A 21,757-nucleotide genomic window follows, 5' to 3' on the forward strand; every position below is an offset into this window, starting at 1 on the left:
ACTAGAGCTCCTCTACATTATATCTCCCCTGCACTAGAGCTCCTCTACATTATATGTCCTCTGCACTAGAGCTCCTCTACATTATATCTCCCCTGCACTAGAGCTCCTCTACATTATATATCCCCTGCACTAGAGCTCCTCTACATTATATCTCCCCTGTACTAGAGCTCCTCTACATTATATCTCCCCTGCACTAGAGCTCCTCTACATTATATCTCCTCTGCACTAGAGCTCCTCTACATTATATCTCCCCTGCACTAGAGCTCCTCTACATTATATCTCCCCTGCACTAGAGCTCCTCTACATTATATCTCCCCTGCACTAGAGCTCCTCTACATTATATCTCCCCTGCACTAGAGCTCCTCTACATTATATCTCCCCTGCACTAGAGCTCCTCTACATTATATCTCCTCTGCACTAGAGCTCCTCTACATTATATCTCCTCTGCACTAGAGCTCCTCTACTTTATATCTCCCCTGCACTAGAGCTCCTCTACATTATATCTCCTCTGCACTAGAGCTCCTCTACATTATTTCTCCTCTGCACTAGAGCTCCTCTACATTATATCTCCTCTGCACTAGAGCCGCTCTACATTATATCTCCTCTGCACTAGAGCTCCTCTACATTATATCTCCTCTGCACTAGAGCTCCTCTACATTATATCTCCTCTGCACTAGAGCTCCTCTACATTATTTCTCCTCTGCACTAGAGCTCCTCTACATTATATCTCCTCTGCACTAGAGCCCCTCTACATTATATCTCCTCTGCACCAGAGCTCCTCTACATTATATCTCCCCTGCACTAGAACTCCACTACATTATATCTCCCCTGCACTAGAGCTCCTCTACATTATATCTCCTCTGCACTAGAGCTCCTCTACATTATATCTCCTCTGCACTAGAGCTCCTCTACATTATATCTCCTCTGCACTAGAGCTCCTCTACATTATATCTCCCCTGCACTAGAGCTCCTCTACATTATATCTCCCCTGCACTAGAGCTCCTCTACATTATATCTCCTCTGCACTAGAGCCCCTCTACATTATATCTCCTCTGCACTAGAGCTCCTCTACATTATATCTCCCCTGCACTAGAGCTCCTCTACATTATATCTCCCCTGCACTAGAACTCCTCTACATTATATCTCCCCTGCACTAGAGCTCCTCTACATTATATCTCCTCTGCACTAGAGCTCCTCTACATTATATCTCCTCTGCACTAGAGCTCCTCTACATTATATCTCCTCTGCACTAGAGCCCCTCTACATTATATCTCCTCTGCACTAGAGCTCCTCTACATTATATCTCCCCTGCACTAGAACTCCTCTACATTATATCTCCCCTGCACTAGAGCTCCTCTACATTATATCTCCTCTGCACTAGAGCTCCTCTACATTATATCTCCTCTGCACTAGAGCTCCTCTACATTATATCTCCTCTGCACTAGAGCCCCTCTACATTATATCTCCTCTGCACTAGAGCTCCTCTACATTATATCTCCCCTGCACTAGAACTCCTCTACATTATATCTCCTCTGCACTAGAGCTCCTCTACATTATATCTCCCCTGCACTAGAGCTCCTCTACATTATATCTCCTCTGCACTAGAGCCCCTCTACATTATATCTCCTCTGCACTAGAGCTCCTCTACATTATATCTCCCCTGCACTAGAGCTCCTCTACATTATATCTCCCCTGCACTAGAACTCCTCTACATTATATCTCCCCTGCACTAGAGCTCCTCTACATTATATCTCCTCTGCACCAGAGCTCCTCTACATTATATATCCTCTGCACCAGAGCTCCTCTACATTATATCTCCCCTGCACTAGAGCTCCTCTACATTATATCTCCTCTGCACCAGAGCTCCTCTACATTATATATCCTCTGCACTAGAGCTCCTCTACATTATATCTCTTCTGCACCAGAGCTCCTCTACATTATATCTCCTCTGCACTAGAGCTCCTCTACATTATATCTCCTCTGCACTAGAGCTCCTCTACATTATATCTCCCCTGCACTAGAGCTCCTCTACATTATATCTCCTCTGAACTAGAGCTCCTCTACATTATATCTCTCCTGCACTAGAGCTCCTCTACATTATATCTCCTCTGCACTAGAGCTCCTCTACATTATATCTCCCCTGCACTAGAGCTCCTCTACATTATATCTCCCCTGTACTAGAGCTCCTCTACATTATATCTCCTCTGCACTAGAGCTCCTCTACATTATATCTCTCCTGCACTAGAGCTCCTCTACATTATATCTCCCCTGCACTAGAGCTCCTCTACATTATATCTCCTCTGCACTAGAGCTCTTCTACATTATATCTCCCCTGCACTAGAGCTCCTCTACATTATATCTCCTCTGCACTAGAGCTCCTCTACATTATATATCCTCTGCACCAGAGCTCCTCTACATTATATCTCCTCTGCAACAGAGCTTCTCTACATTATATCTCCCCTGCACTAGAGCTCCTCTACATTATATCTCCCCTGCACTAGAGCTCCTCTACATTATATCTCCTCTGCACTAGAGCTCCTCTACATTATATCTCCTCTGCACTAGAGCTCCTCTACATTATATCTCCTCTGCACGAGAGCTCCTCTACATTATATCTCCCCTGCACTAGAGCTCCTCTACATTATATCTCCTCTGCACTAGAGCTCCTCTACATTATATCTCCCCTGCACTAGAGCTCCTCTACATTATATATCCTCTGCACTAGAGCTCCTCTACATTATATCTCCTCTGCACTAGAGCTCCTCTACATTATATCTCCTCTGCACTAGAGCTCCTCTACATTATATCTCCCCTGCACTAGAGCTTCTCTACATTATATGTCCCCTGTACTAGAGCTCCTCTACATTATATCTCCTCTGCACTAGAGCTCCTCTACGTTATATCTCCTCTGTACTAGAGCACCTCTACATTATATCTCCTCTGCACTAGAGCTCTTCTACATTATATCTCCTCTGCAACAGAGCTCCTCTACATTATATCTCCTCTGCACTAGAGTTCCTCTACATTATATCTCCTCTGCACTAGAGCTCCTCTACATTATATCTCCTCTGCACTAGAGCTCCTCTACATTATATCTCCTCTGCACTAGAGCTCCTCTACATTATATCTCCACTGCACTAGAGCTCCTCTACATTATATCTCATCTGCAACAGACCTCCTCTACATTATATATCGCCTGTACTAGAGCTCCTCTACATTATATCTCCTCTGCACTAGAGCTCCTCTACATTATATCTCCTCTGCACTAGAGCTCCTCTACATTATATCTCCTCTGCACTAGAGCTCCTCTACATTATATCTCCCCTGCACTAGAGCTCCTCTACATTATATCTCCTCTGCACTAGAGCTCCTCTACATTATTTCTCCTCTGCACTAGAGCTTCAATACATTCCATATACTCTGTACTAGAGCTCCTCTACATTACATATCGCCTGTACTAGAGCTCCCCTACATTATATCTCCTCTGAACTAGAGCTCCTCTACATTATATCTCCCCTGCACCAGAGCTCCTCTACATTATTTCTCCTCTGCACTAGAGCTTCAATACATTCCATCTACTCTGTACCAGAGCTCCTCTACATTATATCTCCTCTGCACTAGAGCTTCAATACATTACATCTCCTCTGTACTAGAGCTCCTCTACATTATATCTCCTCTGTACTAGAGCCCCTCTACATTATATCTCCTCTGCACCAGAGCTCCTCTACATTATATCTCCTCTGCACCAGAGCTCCTCTACATTATATCTCCTCTGCACTAGAGCTCCTCTACATTATATCTCCTCTGTATTAGAGCTCCTCTACATTATATGTCCCCTGTACTAGAGCTCCTCTACATTATATATCCCCTGCACTAAAGCTCCTCTACATTATATATCCCCTGCACTAGAGCTCCTCTACATTATATCTCCTCTGCACCAGAGCTCCTCTACATTATATCTCCTCTGCACCAGAGCTCCTCTACATTACATCTCCCCTGTACTAGAGCTCCTCTACATTATATATCCCCTGCACTAAAGCTCCTCTACATTATATATCCCCTGCACTAGAGCTCCTCTACATTATATCTCCTCTGCACTAGAGCTCCTCTACATTATATCTCCTCTGCACCAGAGCTCCTCTACATTATATCTCCTCTGCACCAGAGCTCCTCTACATTATATCTCCCCTGTACTAGAGCTCCTCTACATGATATCTCCTCTGTATTAGAGCTCCTCTACATTATATCTCCCCTGTACTAGAGATCCTCTACATTATATCTCCTCTGCACTAGAGCTCCTCTACATTATATATCCCCTGCACCAGAGCTCCTCTACATTATATCTCCCCTGCACTAGAGCTCCTCTACATTATATCTCCCCTGCACCAGAGCTCCTCTACATTATATCTCCTCTGCACTAGAGCTCCTCTACATTATATCTCCCCTGCACTAGAGCTCCTCTACATTATATCTCCCCTGCACTAGAGCTCCTCTACATTATATCTCCCCTGTACTAGAGCTCCTCTACATTATATCTCCCCTGCACTAGAGCTCCTCTACATTATATCTCCTCTGCACTAGAGCTCCTCTACATTATATCTCCCCTGCACTAGAGCTCCTCTACATTATATCTCCCCTGCACTAGAGCTCCTCTACATTATATCTCCCCTGTACTAGAGCTCCTCTACATTATATGTCCTCTGCACTAGAGCTCCTCTACATTATATCTCCCCTGCACTAGAGCTCCTCTACATTATATATCCCCTGCACTAGAGCTCCTCTACATTATATCTCCCCTGTACTAGAGCTCCTCTACATTATATCTCCCCTGCACTAGAGCTCCTCTACATTATATCTCCTCTGCACTAGAGCTCCTCTACATTATATCTCCCCTGCACTAGAGCTCCTCTACATTATATCTCCCCTGCACTAGAGCTCCTCTACATTATATCTCCCCTGCACTAGAGCTCCTCTACATTATATCTCCCCTGCACTAGAGCTCCTCTACATTATATCTCCCCTGCACTAGAGCTCCTCTACATTATATCTCCTCTGCACTAGAGCTCCTCTACATTATATCTCCTCTGCACTAGAGCCCCTCTACATTATATCTCCTCTGCACTAGAGCTCCTCTACATTATATCTCCTCTGCACTAGAGCTCCTCTACATTATTTCTCCTCTGCACTAGAGCTCCTCTACATTATATCTCCTCTGCACTAGAGCCCCTCTACATTATATCTCCTCTGCACCAGAGCTCCTCTACATTATATCTCCCCTGCACTAGAACTCCTCTACATTATATCTCCCCTGCACTAGAGCTCCTCTACATTATATCTCCTCTGCACTAGAGCCCCTCTACATTATATCTCCTCTGCACTAGAGCTCCTCTACATTATATCTCCCCTGCACTAGAACTCCTCTACATTATATCTCCTCTGCACTAGAGCTCTTCTACATTATATCTCCCCTGCACTAGAGCTCCTCTACATTATATCTCCTCTGCACTAGAGCTCCTCTACATTATATCTCCCCTGCACTAGAGCTCCTCTACATTATATCTCCCCTGCACTAGAACTCCTCTACATTATATCTCCCCTGCACTAGAGCTCCTCTACATTATATCTCCTCTGCACCAGAGCTCCTCTACATTATATATCCTCTGCACCAGAGCTCCTCTACATTATATCTCCCCTGCACTAGAGCTCTTCTACATTATATCTCCCCTGCACTAGAGCTCCTCTACATTATATCTCTTCTGCACCAGAGCTCCTCTACATTATATCTCCTCTGCACTAGAGCTCCTCTACATTATATCTCCTCTGCACTAGAGCTCCTCTACATTATATCTCCCCTGCACTAGAGCTCCTCTACATTATATCTCCTCTGAACTAGAGCTCCTCTACATTATATCTCCCCTGCACTAGAGCTCCTCTTCATTATATCTCCTCTGCAGTAGAGCTCTTCTACATTATATCTCCCCTGCACTAGAGCTCCTCTACATTATATCTCCTCTGCACTAGAGCTCCTCTACATTATATATCCTCTGCACCAGAGCTCCTCTACATTATATCTCCTCTGCACTAGAGCTCCTCTACATTATATATCCTCTGCACCAGAGCTCCTCTACATTATATCTCCCCTGCACTAGAGCTCCTCTTCATTATATCTCCTCTGCAGTAGAGCTCTTCTACATTATATCTCCCCTGCACTAGAGCTTCTCTACATTATATCTCCCCTGCACTAGAGCTCCTCTACATTATATCTCCCCTGCACTAGAGCTCCTCTACATTATATCTCCTCTGCACTAGAGCTCCTCTACATTATATCTCCTCTGCACTAGAGCTCCTCTACATTATATCTCCTCTGCACGAGAGCTCCTCTACATTATATCTCCCCTGCACTAGAGCTCCTCTACATTATATATCCCCTGCACCAGAGCTCCTCTACATTATATCTCCTCTGCACTAGAGCTCCTCTACATTATATCTCCCCTGCACTAGAGCTCCTCTACATTATATATCCTCTGCACTAGAGCTCCTCTACATTATATCTCCTCTGCACTAGAGCTCCTCTACATTATATCTCCTCTGCACTAGAGCTCCTCTACATTATATCTCCTCTGCACTAGAGCTCCTCTACATTATATCTCCTCTGCACTAGAGCTCCTCTACATTATATCTCGCCTGCACTAGAGCTCCTCTACATTATATCTCCCCTGCACTAGAGCTCCTCTACATTATATCTCCCCTGCACTAGAGCTCCTCTACATTATATCTCCTCTGCACTAGAGCTCCTCTACATTATATCTCCCCTGCACTAGAGCTCCTCTACATTATATCTCCCCTGCACTAGAGCTCCTCTATATTATATCTCCTCTGCACTAGAGCTCTTCTACATTATATCTCCCCTGCACTAGAGCTCCTCTACATTATATCTCCTCTGCACTAGAGCTCCTCTACATTATATATCCTCTGCACCAGAGCTCCTCTACATTATATCTCCCCTGCACTAGAGCTCCTCTACATTATATCTCCTCTGCACTAGAGCTCCTCTACATTATATCTCCCCTGCACTAGAGCTCCTCTACATTATATCTCCTCTGCACTAGAGCTCCTCTACATTATATCTCCTCTGCACTAGAGCTCCTCTACATTATATCTCCTCTGCACTAGAGCTCCTCTACATTATATCTCCTCTGCACTAGAGCTCCTCTACATTATATATCCTCTGCACTAGAGCTCCTCTACATTATATCTCCCCTGCACTAGAGCTCCTCTACATTATATCTCCTCTGCACTAGAGCTCCTCTACATTATATCTCCTCTGCACTAGAGCTCCTCTACATTATATCTCCTCTGCACTAGAGCTCCTCTACATTATATCTCCTCTGCACTAGAGCTCCTCTACATTATATCTCCTCTGCACTAGAGCTCCTCTACATTATATCTCCTCTGCACTAGAGCTCCTCTACATTATATCTCCTCTGCACTAGAGCTCCTCTACATTATATCTCCCCTGCACCAGAGCTCCTCTACATTATATCTCCTCTGCACTAGAGCTCTTCTACATTATATCTCCTCTGCACTAGAGATCCTCTACATTATATCTCCTCTGCACTAGAGCTCCTCTACATTATATCTCCCCTGTACTAGAGCTCCTCTACATTATATCTCCTCTGCACTAGAGCTCCTCTACATTATATCTCCCCTGTACTAGAGCTCCTCTACATTATATCTCCCCTGTACTAGAGCTCTTCTACATTATATATCCTCTGTACTAGAGCTCCTCTACATTATATCTCCCCTGCACTAGAGCTCCTCTACATTATATATCCTCTGCACTAGAGCTCCTCTACATTATATATCCCCTGCACCAGAGCTCCTCTACATTATATCTCCTCTGCACTAGAGCTCCTCTACATTATATCTCCCCTGCACTAGAGCTCCTCTACATTATATATCCTCTGCACTAGAGCTCCTCTACATTATATCTCCTCTGCACTAGAGCTCCTCTACATTATATCTCCCCTGCACTAGAGCTCCTCTACATTATATCTCCCCTGCACTAGAGCTCCTCTACATTATATCTCCTCTGCACTAGAGCTCCTCTACATTATATCTCCTCTGCACTAGAGCTCCTCTACATTATATCTCCCCTGTACTAGAGCTCCTCTACATTATATCTCCTCTGCACTAGAGCTCCTCTACATTATATCTCCCCTGCACTAGAGCTCCTCTACATTATATCTCCTCTGCACTAGAGCTCCTCTACATTATATATCCTCTGCACTAGAGCTCCTCTACATTATATCTCCCCTGCACTAGAGCTCCTCTACATTATATCTCCTCTGCACTAGAGCTCCTCTACATTATATCTCCTCTGCACTAGAGCTCCTCTACATTATATCTCCCCTGTACTAGAGCTCCTCTACATTATATCTCCTCTGCACTAGAGCTCCTCTACATTATATCTCCCCTGCACTAGAGCTCCTCTACATTATATCTCCTCTGCACTAGAGCTCCTCTACATTATATCTCCTCTGCACTAGAGCTCCTCTACATTATATCTCCTCTGCACTAGAGCTCCTCTACATTATATCTCCTCTGCACTAGAGCCCCTCTACATTATATCTCCTCTGCACTAGAGCTCCTCTACATTATATCTCCTCTGCACTAGAGCTCCTCTACATTATATATCCTCTGCACCAGAGCTCCTCTACATTATATCTCCCCTGCACTAGAGCTCCTCTACATTATATCTCCCCTGCACTAGAGCTCCTCTACATTATATCTCCTCTGCACTAGAGCCCCTCTACATTATATCTCCTCTGCACTAGAGCTCCTCTACATTATATCTCCTCTGCACTAGAGCTCCTCTACATTATATATCCTCTGCACCAGATCTCCTCTACATTATATATCCCCTGCACTAGAGCTCCTCTACATTATATCTCCTCTGCACCAGATCTCCTCTACATTATATATCCCCTGCACTAGAGCTCCTCTACATTATATCTCCTCTGCACTAGAGCTCCTCTACATTATATCTCCCCTGCACTAGAGCTCCTCTACATTATATCTCCTCTGCACTAGAGCTCCTCTACATTATATATCCCCTGCACTAGAGCTCCTCTACATTATATATCCTCTGCACCAGATCTCCTCTACATTATATATCCCCTGCACTAGAGCTCCTCTACATTATATATCCTCTGCACTAGAGCTCCTCTACATTATATCTCCTCTGCACTAGAGCTCCTCTACATTATATCTCCCCTGCACTAGAGCTCCTCTACATTATATCTCCTCTGCACCAGAGCTCCTCTACATTATATCTCCCCTGTACTAGAGCTCCTCTACATTATATCTCCTCTGCACTAGAGCTCCTCTACATTATATCTCTCCTGTACTAGAGCTCCTCTACATTATATCTCCTCTGCACTAGAGCTCCTCTACATTATATCTCCCCTGCACTAGAGCTCCTCTACATTATATATCCTCTGCACTAGAGCTCCTCTACATTATATCTCCTCTGCACTAGAGCTCCTCTACATTATATCTCCTCTGCACTAGAGCTCCTCTACATTATATCTCCTCTGCACTAGAGCTCCTCTACATTATATCTCCTCTGCACTAGAGCTCCTCTACATTATATCTCCTCTGCACTAGAGCTCCTCTACATTATATCTCCCCTGTACTAGAGCTCCTCTACATTATATCTCCTCTGCACTAGAGCTCCTCTACATTATATCTCCTCTGCACCAGAGCTCCTCTACATTATATCTCCCCTGTACTAGAGCTCCTCTACATTATATCTCCTCTGCACTAGAGCTCCTCTACATTATATCTCCTCTGCACTAGAGCTCCTCTACATTATATCTCCCCTGTACTAGAGCTCCTCTACATTATATCTCCTCTGCACTAGAGCTCCTCTACATTATATCTCCTCTGCACCAGAGCTCCTCTACATTATATCTCCCCTGTACTAGAGCTCCTCTACATTATATCTCCTCTGCACTAGAGCTCCTCTACATTATATCTCTCCTGCACTAGAGCTCCTCTACATTATATCTCCTCTGCACTAGAGCTCCTCTACATTATATCTCCCCTGCACTAGAGCTCCTCTACATTATATATCCTCTGCACTAGAGCTCCTCTACATTATATCTCCTCTGCACTAGAGCTCCTCTACATTATATCTCCTCTGCACTAGAGCTCCTCTACATTATATCTGCTCTGCACTAGAGCTCCTCTACATTATATCTCCTCTGCACTAGAGCTCCTCTACATTATATCTCCTCTGCACTAGAGCTCCTCTACATTATATCTCCTCTGCACCAGAGCTCCTCTACATTATATCTCTCCTGCACTAGAGCTCCTCTACATTATATCTCCCCTGTACTAGAGCTCCTCTACATTATATCTCCTCTGCACTAGAGCTCCTCTACATTATATCTCTCCTGCACTAGAGCTCCTCTACATTATATCTCCCCTGCACTAGAGCTCCTCTACATTATATCTCCTCTACACTAGAGCTCCTCTACATTATATCTCCTCTGCACCAGAGCTCCTCTACATTATATCTCCCCTGTACTAGAGCTCCTCTACATTATATCTCCTCTGCACTAGAGCTCCTCTACATTATATCTCCTCTGCACTAGAGCTCCTCTACATTATATCTCCCCTGTACTAGAGCTCCTCTACATTATATCTCCTCTGCACTAGAGCTCCTCTACATTATATCTCCTCTGCACTAGAGCTCCTCTACATTATATCTCCCCTGCACTAGAGCTCCTCTACATTATATCTCCCCTGTACTAGAGCTCCTCTACATTATATCTCCCCTGTACTAGAGCTCCTCTACATTATATCTCCTCTGCACTAGAGCTCCTCTACATTATATCTCCCCTGCACCAGAGCTCAGTCTACATTATATCTCCCCTGTACTAGAGCTCCTCTACATTATATCTCCTCTGCACTAGAGCTCCTCTACATTATATCTCCTCTGCACTAGAGCTCCTCTACATTATATCTCCCCTGTACTAGAGCTCCTCTACATTATATCTCCTCTGTACTAGAGCTCCTCTACATTATATCTCCTCTGCACTAGAGCTCCTCTACATTATATCTCCTCTGTACTAGAGCTCCTCTACATTATATCTCCCCTGTACTAGAGCTCCTCTACATTATATCTCCTCTGTACTAGAGCTCCTCTACATTATATCTCCTCTGCACTAGAGCTCCTCTACATTATATCTCCCCTGTACTAGAGCTCCTCTACATTATATCTCCTCTGCACTAGAGCTCCTCTACATTATATCTCCTCTGCACTAGAGCTCCTCTACATTATATCTCCCCTGCACTAGAGCTCCTCTACATTATATATCCTCTGTACTAGAGCTCCTCTACATTATATCTCCCCTGCTCTACATTATATATCCTCTGTACTAGAGCTCCTCTACATTATATCTCCCCTGCACTAGAGCTCCTCTACATTATATCTCCTCTGCACTAGAGCTCCTCTACATTATATCTCCCCTGTACTAGAGCTCCTCTACATTATATATCCTCTGTACTAGAGCTCCTCTACATTATATCTCCCCTGTACTAGAGTTCTGTATTATACGTAGCCTGCATTATATCTCTCCTGTCATCTTCAGGCTACATATACATAGTGCCAGGACTAGTATTGCAGCCGCTGACAAGTAATCTTGATTTTGACATCTAACTTGAACTTTAACAAGGAGAGCTTGACCAGTCACCATAGATATAAACTCACGCTGACTTAATATAGCTGTTGAGAAACTACAATTTCCAGCATGCCCTGACAGTCTACTTTCACAACAGCTATGGAGCCTCAGAAGCACACCAATATGTGCGGAAGTGCAGAAATGAACATTTCAACTAATTTTCTGATGTATGGCACGTTTGTTGCCAATTGGAGAGCTGACTATGTCAATCGGCCCAGCACATTGTGCTATTAGAATATTTGTTTTTACATGGGACTGCGGGTAATCCTACATCATTATCTTGCTTCGAAAAATTTTCATTGTGTGCAGTGATGCATCCCATGCCAAATTCAGCTCTGCTACATTTGTATCAATCTTGTTTTTAATTTCGTATATAGGATTTGATATGATGCATTTAGCTCTGCTACGTCTGTATTGATCATATCTAATTACATTCCTTGCATTATTTGACACTGTAACTTTTGCATGGGATGATGCTGTAATAGTCAAAACACACATTTAGCTCTGCTATATCTGTCTTATTCTTCTTTCAGATTTATCGTTACAGATGCTGCACTCAGTTCTATACCTGCATAATTCTCACATCCAACAACACATGTATGTAAAAGTGGATATACATGTGTTAGTGTTTTTGCATGGGACTGCAAGTAAACTTTATGCAATATTTGATGCATCAATAATGCACACTAATAGTTATATGGCAAATCCGGCTCTACTACAGCATATGCTACATCAAAATGCAAAATGAGTAAAGAAATCACTATAGTACATTTTTATTTTTTCTGTAGATTTACACAGGACTGCTAACCCCAAAGCATTATTTTAACTCGGATGCAGCACCAAGGAAATGACAAATACAGCTCTGCTACTCTATTATTAAGATGTAGTGGTGCTGATTTTGCGACAACCGATGCTGATATCACAATGTGTTAGCTGTGGTTTTACATAGGACTGCAGGTAACCCACCTACTCTTTTCAGCTCTGACCACTCCAGCTTGCTTTACCCACTCGAAAGCAAAGTAACTTTGCAGTTGCACTGTGCACATACAGTAGATGGGGCATGCAATAAGACTGTACCTGTTCTCACAGTGCAGAACCTCTGCAGGACCAGGAGCAGCATGGTGACTTTCCAGCAATCCCATGATAGTATCCACCTTTCCATAGTGCAGGACAGCAGCGAGCGTCTATGCAGCAGTTGTATATACACACACGGGGGACATAGGGCAGTAATCCGCAGTCACACTACTAGGTATCCATGTGCGCAGAGACAAGGGAGAGAGTTGAGTGCTCGCCTTTGGCTAAGTTCTCTCTCTGTGGTATCAGTTTTCTTGCACTCTATTCTGTCTGGCTGTGTGTCCTCTTCTGTCTGTCCCTCCCTCCTCCTCGCTCTCCCTCTCATAACCCCCCTTCTGCTTTTCTCTATTCATCTAGTACAAACTTTTCAACAATAACCCCCCTACACGCACCACCAACACCTCTTTCACTTTTTACCAGGGATTCATGTTGCCCTCTGCCTTGTATCTCAGACACTTCCTCACCTATCTAGTGTCACCTCATCTCAAGTCTCCAGGGTCCTCATCCTTATCTGCCCTGGATTCCTCTTACGGCGCCCGCACTTATTACACTTTTGGACGATTTTTACCATAACATATGTTCCTCGGGTGGGACTATAACAACGAAGGATCATCTTAGCCACTTTCATCATCTAGATCGTCGTCAGCCGTATATGAAGTCTTTGCCTGATATATGAACATGAATGATCATTCCGAGAAAGATCTATAACATATGTTGCTTCCGATAACACATCAGCCATTGCTCTACTGGTGTAATTGGACATTTATGGACAAATTTAACAGCCATAATGGCCAATGTCACCTAAAAATGTGTATTGCTGTGCCAACCAAAGGATGGTTCACCAGATGAATGGTCATTCAACCATGAACTAAGTTCTTGTGCTTCACCAACCAAATCTTAAACGGTGGTCCTTTGCTGTTCTGTCGAATCGTCCTGCATTGCAGCACTGCCACTTTGTTGGTTTCTGTCAGAAGTAGAAGGAATTGGACATATATGGGCAAATGAACAACCATAACGGCCAATATCAAGTAAAAATATGTATGGCTGTGCCGGCCAAACGATGGTTCACCAGATGAACGTTTGTGGAATAGTCATTCAACCATGAACTAACTTCATCCACATTACCAACCAAGTCTTAAGGGGTGGTCTTATGCCACTATGTGGAATCATCCTGCACTGCCGCACTGCCATTTCGTTGGTTTCTGTGAGAAGTAGAAGAAATTGGACATGTATGGGCAAATGAACAACCATAATGGCCAAGATCAAGTAAAAATGTGTATGGCTGTACTGGGCCAAACGATGGTTCACCAGATGAACGTTAATGGAATTGTTGTTCAACCATGAACAAAACCACTTCACCAACCAAGTCTTAAAGGGTGGTCCTCTGCTGCTTTGTGGAATCATCCTGTGTTGCAGCACTGCCACTCCGTCAGTCTCTGTCAGAAGTAGAAGAAATTGGACATGTATAAGCAACTCGAACAATGATAATGGCTGATATCATCTAACAATGTGTATGGCTCTGCCGGCCAAATGATGGTTCTCCAGATGAACATTCGTGGAATGGTTGTTCAACCAGGAACCAACTTCGACCACTTCACCAACCAAGTCTTAAAGAGTGTCTTCTGCCTCTCTGACGAATCATTCTGCACTGCCTTTCTATCTGTCTCTGTTGGAAATAGAAGTGATGACGTTCCAACCACCATTCATATTACCCTGCAGCCAATTAGTGGCCTTAGCTATCAGGTTGCAGGCGGCCAGGACGTCATCACTTCCAGTTGCGTCAGAGATCAGTGATGTAGCGGCGGAGGGTTCTAGTAGTACATTATGCTTCTTTATTTTATAATGATCCCTGTTAACTTTTCAAGGACTATAAAGGGGACCAGACACTTTCGATAAACATGTGATTTTTTTTTTTAACCTGCTGTAAATATCGCTATTCTCCTGAATCGGATGTTGTTTTTCTTTTGTTCCTGTGCCTCTTCATTCCTGAGATATGGCCTCCTCTTTTCTGTATGTAAATTTAGACTTGTTATCCAAATGGGTGTAGCCTTCATTGAAACGCCCACACAGAAAAGTTAAGGACGTTCCACACTTGACTAAAAAGATTAGCTTCACATGCAATGAAGAGTAGGCCATATCTCAGGAACAGAGAGCCGCAAAATCAAAAGAAAGACGCTAGATTCACGAGAACAACTAGTTAAAAAAATTACATATTTATGGCAAAAGTTTGGGTCCTTTTTAAAGAAGACCTATTACCAGGTCAAAAGTGGACAGTTTTTGCTGTTATTATTAAAGTCAGCCCAACCTACTGATTTTGGATGGATTGTCTGTCTTATGTATCTGGTGGTCTCATGACAGATGGTTCTGCTGTAGAAAAGGATCGGGCATGTTGAATTTAGCATTCCAGATCTTTTAGCTATCCCAGAATATAATCCATAACCAGATATGTTTGGTAGCAGCTTGCTATCCTCTCCCCATTCGGGAAACATTTATTCTGGCCAGTACCAAGCTTGCCAGTGTATGGAAGTATATAGACAACTTTAGGAAACTCAAGGTCTTCTGCTATGGACTTTTTCGCAATCTTCAGGTGTAACTTTCTAAAAAGTTGGAAGTTGTTTGGTCCACAGGTCCTACAAGACTTAGAGAGTTGCCAGCAATGTGTATCCAGAGGTCGCCTCTTGTCTTAATTTTCTCAGGACAGTTGCTGCTTCTCATCCAGATTGGTCTGAATGAACAGATTTCAAGTATAACGTACATCTGTAATTAGCCATTGGTTTTATTGCATTTGGAAGCAAAAGCAAAGGTGGTAATTATCCCCTGGGAAAGCACCAGGTAAAACATGGGAGACATGATCTCACCGTATAATTTACAGACATCTTCTCCAGCTTTTATCTCACAACTTCAGAAATGATGAAGGCAGGGAGATAGTATTGAAGCATGCTCACTATAGATCAGGGATGTCAAACTCAAAAAGACAGAGGGCCAAAATGAAAAACATGGACAAAGTCGTGGGCCAACCAGTATACAGTATAATGGGCCCCACACAGTCCTCCATACAGAATAATGGGCCCCACATAGTTCTCCATACAGAATAATGAGCCCCACATAGTCCTCCATACAGAATAATGGGCCCCACATAGCCCTCTATACAGTATAATGGCCCCACATAGTCCTCCATACAGAATAATGGGCCCCACATAGTCCTCCATACAGAATAATGGGCCCCACATAGCCCTCTATACAGTATAATGGCCCCACATAGTCCTCCATACAGAATAATGGGCCCCACAAAGCCCTCTATACAGTATAATGACCCCACATAGTCCTCCATACAGAATAATGAGCCCCACATAGTCCTCCATACAGAATAATGGGCCCCACATAGCCCTCTATACAGTATAATGGCCCCACATAGTCCTCCATACAGAATAATGGGCCCCACATAGTTCTCCATACAGAATAATGAGCCCCACATAGTCCTCCACACAGAATAGTGGGCCCCACATAGTCCTCCATACAGAATAATGGGCCCCACATAGTCCTCCATACAGTATAATGACCCCACATAGTCTTCCATACAGAATAATGGGCCCCACATAGTTCTACATACAGAATAATGGGCCTCACATAGTCCGCCATACAGAATAATGGGCCCCACATAGCCCTCCATACAGAATAATGAGCCCCACATAGTCCTCCATACAGAATAATGGGCCCCACATAGCCCTCTATACAGTATAATGGCCCCACATAGTCCTCCATGCAGAAGAATGGGCCCCACAAAGCCCTCTATACAGTATAATGACCCCACATAGTCCTCCATACAGAATAATGAGCCCCACATAGTCCTCCATACAGAATAATGGGCCCCACATAGCCCTCTATACAGTATAATGGCCCCACATAGTCCTCCATACAGAATAATGGGCCCCACATAGTCCTCCATACAGAATAATGGGCCCCACATAGTTCTCCATACAGAATAATGAGCCCCACATAGTCCTCCACACAGAATAATGGGCCCCACATAGTCCTCCATACAGAATAATGGGCCCCACATAGTCCTCCATACAGTATAATGACCCCACATAGTCTTCCATACAGAATAATGGGCCCCACATAGTTCTACATACAGAATAATGGGCCCCACATAGTCCTCCATACAGAATAATGGGCCCCACATAGTCCTCCATACAGAATAATGAGCCCCACATAGTCCTCCATACAGAATAATGGGCCCCACATAACCCTCTATACAGTATAATGGCCCCACATAGTCCTCCATGCAGAAGAATGGGCCCCACATAGTCCTCCATACAGTATAATGGGCCCCACATAGTCCTCCTTATAGTATAAGGGATCCCACATAGCCCTCCATACAGTATAATGGCCCCACATAGTCCTCCATGCAGAATAATGGGCCCCACAAAGTCCTCCATAAAGTATAATGGGCCCCACATAGTCCTCCATACAGTATAATGGGCCCCACATAGTCCTCCATACAGAATAATGGGCCCCACATAGTCCTCCATACAGAATAATGGCCCCACATAGTCCTCCATACAGAATAATGGCCCCACATAGTCCTCCATACAGAATAATGGCCCCACATAGTCCTCCATACAGTATAATGGGCCCACATAGTCCTCCTTATAGTATAATGGGCCCCACATAGTCCTCCATACAGTATAATGGCCCCACAAAGTCCTCCAGACAGAATAATTGGCCCCACTTAGTCCTCCTTATAGTATAATGAGCCCCACATAGTCCTCCATACAGAATAATGGGCCCCACATAGTCCTCCATACAGAATAATGAGTCCCACATAGTTTTCCATACAGAATAATGGCCCCACATAGTCCTCCATACAGTATAATGGGCCCCACATAGTCCTCCATACAGAATAATGGGCCCCATATAGTCCTCCATACAGTATAATGGGCCCCACATAGTTTCTCCATACAGAATAATGGCCCCACATAGTCCTCTATACAGAATAATTGGCCCCACATAGTCTTCCATAAAGAATAATGGGCCCCACATAGTCCTCCATGCAGAATAATGGCCCCACATAGTCCTCCATACAGTATAATGGGCCCACATGGTCCTCCTTATAGTATAATGGGCCCCACATAGTCCTCCATACAGTATAATGGGCCCCACATAGTCCTCCTTATAGTATAATGGGCCCCACATAGTCCTCCATACAGAATAATGGGCTCCACATAGTCCTCCATACAGTATAATGGGCCCCACATAGTCCTCCATTCATAATAATGGGCCCCACACAGTCCTCCATACAGTATAATGGGCCCCACATAGTCCTCCTTATAGTATAATGGGCCCCACATAGTCCTCCATACAGAATAATGGGCTCCACATAGTCCTCCATACAGTATAATGGGCCTCACATAGTCCTCCTTATAGGATAACTAGCTATTGAGCCTGTTTTACGCCCGGGTGGCGAGCATTTTTATTGGTATATGGTCTCCCATGCTGGTATGTGCTGCCCCCATCCTGGGATTTGTGCTGCCCCCACCCTGGTATTGTGCTGTCCTGATATGCATGGCACCCCTCACCCTCAATCCTGGTATTCATGACAACCCTTACTCCCAATTCTGGTATGCATGGCACCCCTCACCACAAATCCTGGTATGCATGGCACCCCTCATCCCCAATACTGGTATGCATGGCACCCCTCATCCCCAATCCTGGTTTGCATGGCACCCCTCATCCCCAATCCTGGTATGCATGGCATCCCGCATCCCCAATCCTTGTAAGCATGGCACCCCTCATCCCCAATCCTGGTTTGCATGGCACCCCTCATCCACAATCCTGGTATGCATGGCACCCCTCATCCCCAATCCTGGTATGCATGGCACCCCTCATTCCAAATCTGGTATACATGGCACCCCTCATCCCAATTCTGGTATGTATGGCCTCCTCATCCCCAATGCTGGTATGCATGGCTCCCTCATCCCCAATGCTGGTATGCATGGCACCCCTCACCCCCCTCCTGGTATGCATGGCACCCCTCATCCCCAATACTGGTATGCATGGCACCCCTCATCCCCAATACTGGTATGCATGGCACCCCTCATCCCCAATCCTGGTTTCCATGGCACCCCTCATCCCCAATCCTGGTATGCATGGCACCCCGCATCCCCAATCCTGGTAAGCATGGCACCCCTCATCCCCAATCCTGGTTTGCATGGCACCCCTCATCCACAATCCTGGTACGCATGGCATCCCTCATCCCCAATCCTGGTATGCATGGCACCCCTCATTCCAAATCTGGTATACATGGCACCCCTCATCCCAATTCTGGTATGTATGGCCTCCTCATCCCCAATGCTGGTATGCATGGCACCCCTCATCCCCAATCCTGGTATGCATGGTACTCCTCATCCCCAATGCTAGTATGCATGGCACCCCTCATCCCCAAAGCTGGTATGCATGGCACCCCTCAGCTCCCAATCCTGGTATGCATGGCACCCCTCATCCCCAATACTGGTATGCATGGCCCCCCTCACCCCCCAATCCTGGTATGCATGGTCCCCTCATCCCCCAATCCTGGTATGTATGTACTCCTCATCCCCCAATCCTGGTATGCATGGTACCCCTCACCCCAAATCCTGGTATGCATGATACCCCTCACCCCCAATCCTGGTATGCATGGTCCCCTCACCCCCAGTACTGGTATGCATGGTCCCCTCACCCCCCAGTACTGGTATGTGTGGCCCCCTCATCCCCCAATCCTGGTATGTGTGGCCCCCTCATCCCTTTCACGCTGCACACATACAAAAAAAACCCACTTATATTCACCTTTCTTCCCTGTGCTCCAGCGCTGCTGCGTCCTGTTCTGCCGGAGGGCGGGGGAGGAGTGTGGCGCCGGAGTACCGCACTGTCCGGCACCATTTTGCTGAAGACACACTGCAAATGTGTCTTCAGTAAAATGGCGCCGGATAGCGCTATGCGCATGCGCCGATTCCGACGCCTTTTCTCCGCCCCCGGTCTCCGGCGAGAAGAGAGGCGCCGCGGCAATGCTCCTCCCGGTCAGGTAAGTATGAGTATGGCGCCGGAGATCGCAGTATGTGTTCAGTGCCTACGCATACCGCGATCTCCGGCGCCATACACACTCCTCTTACGTGTAATGGCTCCATGCGTTCTTCTGTCTGGAGCCAGACCGCGCGTCGCGCATGCGCAGTCTATAGAGGCTTCAGACAGAGGGATGCTTGGCCGATTATATTATAGATGAGTCCCACACAGGGGTTGTTGTTCTGGTGTCAGGGGCCAAATATAGTCACCCTGCGGGCCAGATTAGTATGCTATAGAAGCACGCTCACACATTAGTAGTGATGGGATGTATATTCAGAATTACATTCAATATGGTGGCAATGATTGATGCTGTGAAAATATGGAGGTGAGTAGTCCTAGTTTTTGTCATGTACAGAATTCATTTAGATAAAAGTGCTGAAGCCTCTTTACCTCGTTCCAAAAAGCAAATCAAAGCCACAGACAAAAAGCGACATTAACTTATCACTATAAATATTGTGTACGCCTGGGATCAGTGTCTTCCTCTCTGTCTGGACTCATTCATTCATCTCTTATGGTTCGTTTTTACTTCTCTTCATTTGTTCTATGAATTTAGGTTTTTGGTCACTTTTTCCAATCAAAAATTCATTCATTCCACATTTGATTATCATTCTATTTATATTGTTATATTCTTGTTTATTCACAGTTATTTATCTTATCACTGCTGGTTATACCTAATTTACGTACTTGTTTTATTGAAAATGATTCATTCATTCTTTTATATGTCTTTCCACCTCAAGTTCTTACCCTTTCACATTATATTCATTCATCAACTTCATCATAATTCATAATAATCTATTTTTTCATTTAAGTAATAATTCCTTCATTCACTCATTTATTCCTCCTCTTCAGTTAATAATTCATTTATCCCCTCAATCGTTCACTTTTTCATTCCTGTTCTTTTATTTATTGTGGTCCATTTGTTCATTTATACTTATTGTAATATTTTCTCCGTTGGTTATATTGATTTTTATCATGTGATGTTATTTGAGTAATTCATCTTTTTATTCATTCTTCATTCATTCACCTGTTGTCTGGTGTGTACTCTAAAATGATTTTGTTTTATCTGCATTCATCCAATTAATCAGTTAGCATCTGATTATCTTTCATTTATTTGTTTTCTTTATTCATTACTACTTTGTATTCATTCATTCTTCTTCGTTGATCAAATCATTTTAGTTTCATTCATTCATTCATCAGATCATTTCAAATGTATTCATATTTTCTACTCTGGTTGGTTCATTCATTCATTTACCTAGTTATCCTCTCTATTTCCCCATATGTTTCATTCCATATGACCTCAACAAGCAAATAATTAAATGAATAACTGGCTCTTTGGAATTCATGGAAGCAAAAATCTGGAAAAAATACTGCACATTCTTTCTTCATACATTCGCCTCTTTTCTTCATGTTCTTTTTTTTCTCTTTTTTATTTTCTTTTTTTATAAATGGTTTCCATTCATTTACACATTCATCTTTATATTCATTCATTCATTCATTCATTCATCAACCTTTCCTTATTTAGTTCTTTGTCATTGGTTTCCAGTTCCATTCATTCTCTAATTCAATTATTGAACTATTTGTTCATTATTCCATTTATTCATGTGTTCATTCATTCACCCATCAACCTTTCTTCCTCTAGTTTTGTCATCCATTTTCTTGCTTTATGCATTCATTTATTCAACTATATTTATGTTCATTCTTTTATTTATTCATTCATTCATTCATTTTTTTCAACACATTTATCAACCTTTCTTCTTTTAGATCTCTGTTATTAGTTTTCCAATTCCATTTAAATTAATTCATTCCTTCATTCACTTGATTCATTCATTTGCTTG

General features: G+C 43.9%; 1 protein-coding gene across 1 annotated transcript in view; it reads right to left on the reverse strand.

Annotated features, from left to right (window-relative positions):
• COL5A3 (collagen type V alpha 3 chain) overlaps positions 1 to 13,121 on the reverse strand; it is a 280,312-nt gene extending 267,191 nt beyond the window's left edge. The window contains 1 exon segment of the mRNA XM_073654124.1: positions 12,828 to 13,121. Within this exon segment, the coding sequence (XP_073510225.1) occupies positions 12,828 to 12,912 (85 nt within the window). The 5' untranslated portion in view covers positions 12,913 to 13,121.
• Between the last annotated feature and the right edge of the window lie 8,636 nt (positions 13,122 to 21,757).

This window comes from Phyllobates terribilis, unplaced genomic scaffold (assembly GCF_046119375.1).
Source record: "Phyllobates terribilis strain yellow unplaced genomic scaffold, ASM4611937v1 Scaffold_11__3_contigs__length_659146591, whole genome shotgun sequence".
NCBI classification, from domain to species: Eukaryota; Metazoa; Chordata; class Amphibia; order Anura; family Dendrobatidae; genus Phyllobates; species Phyllobates terribilis.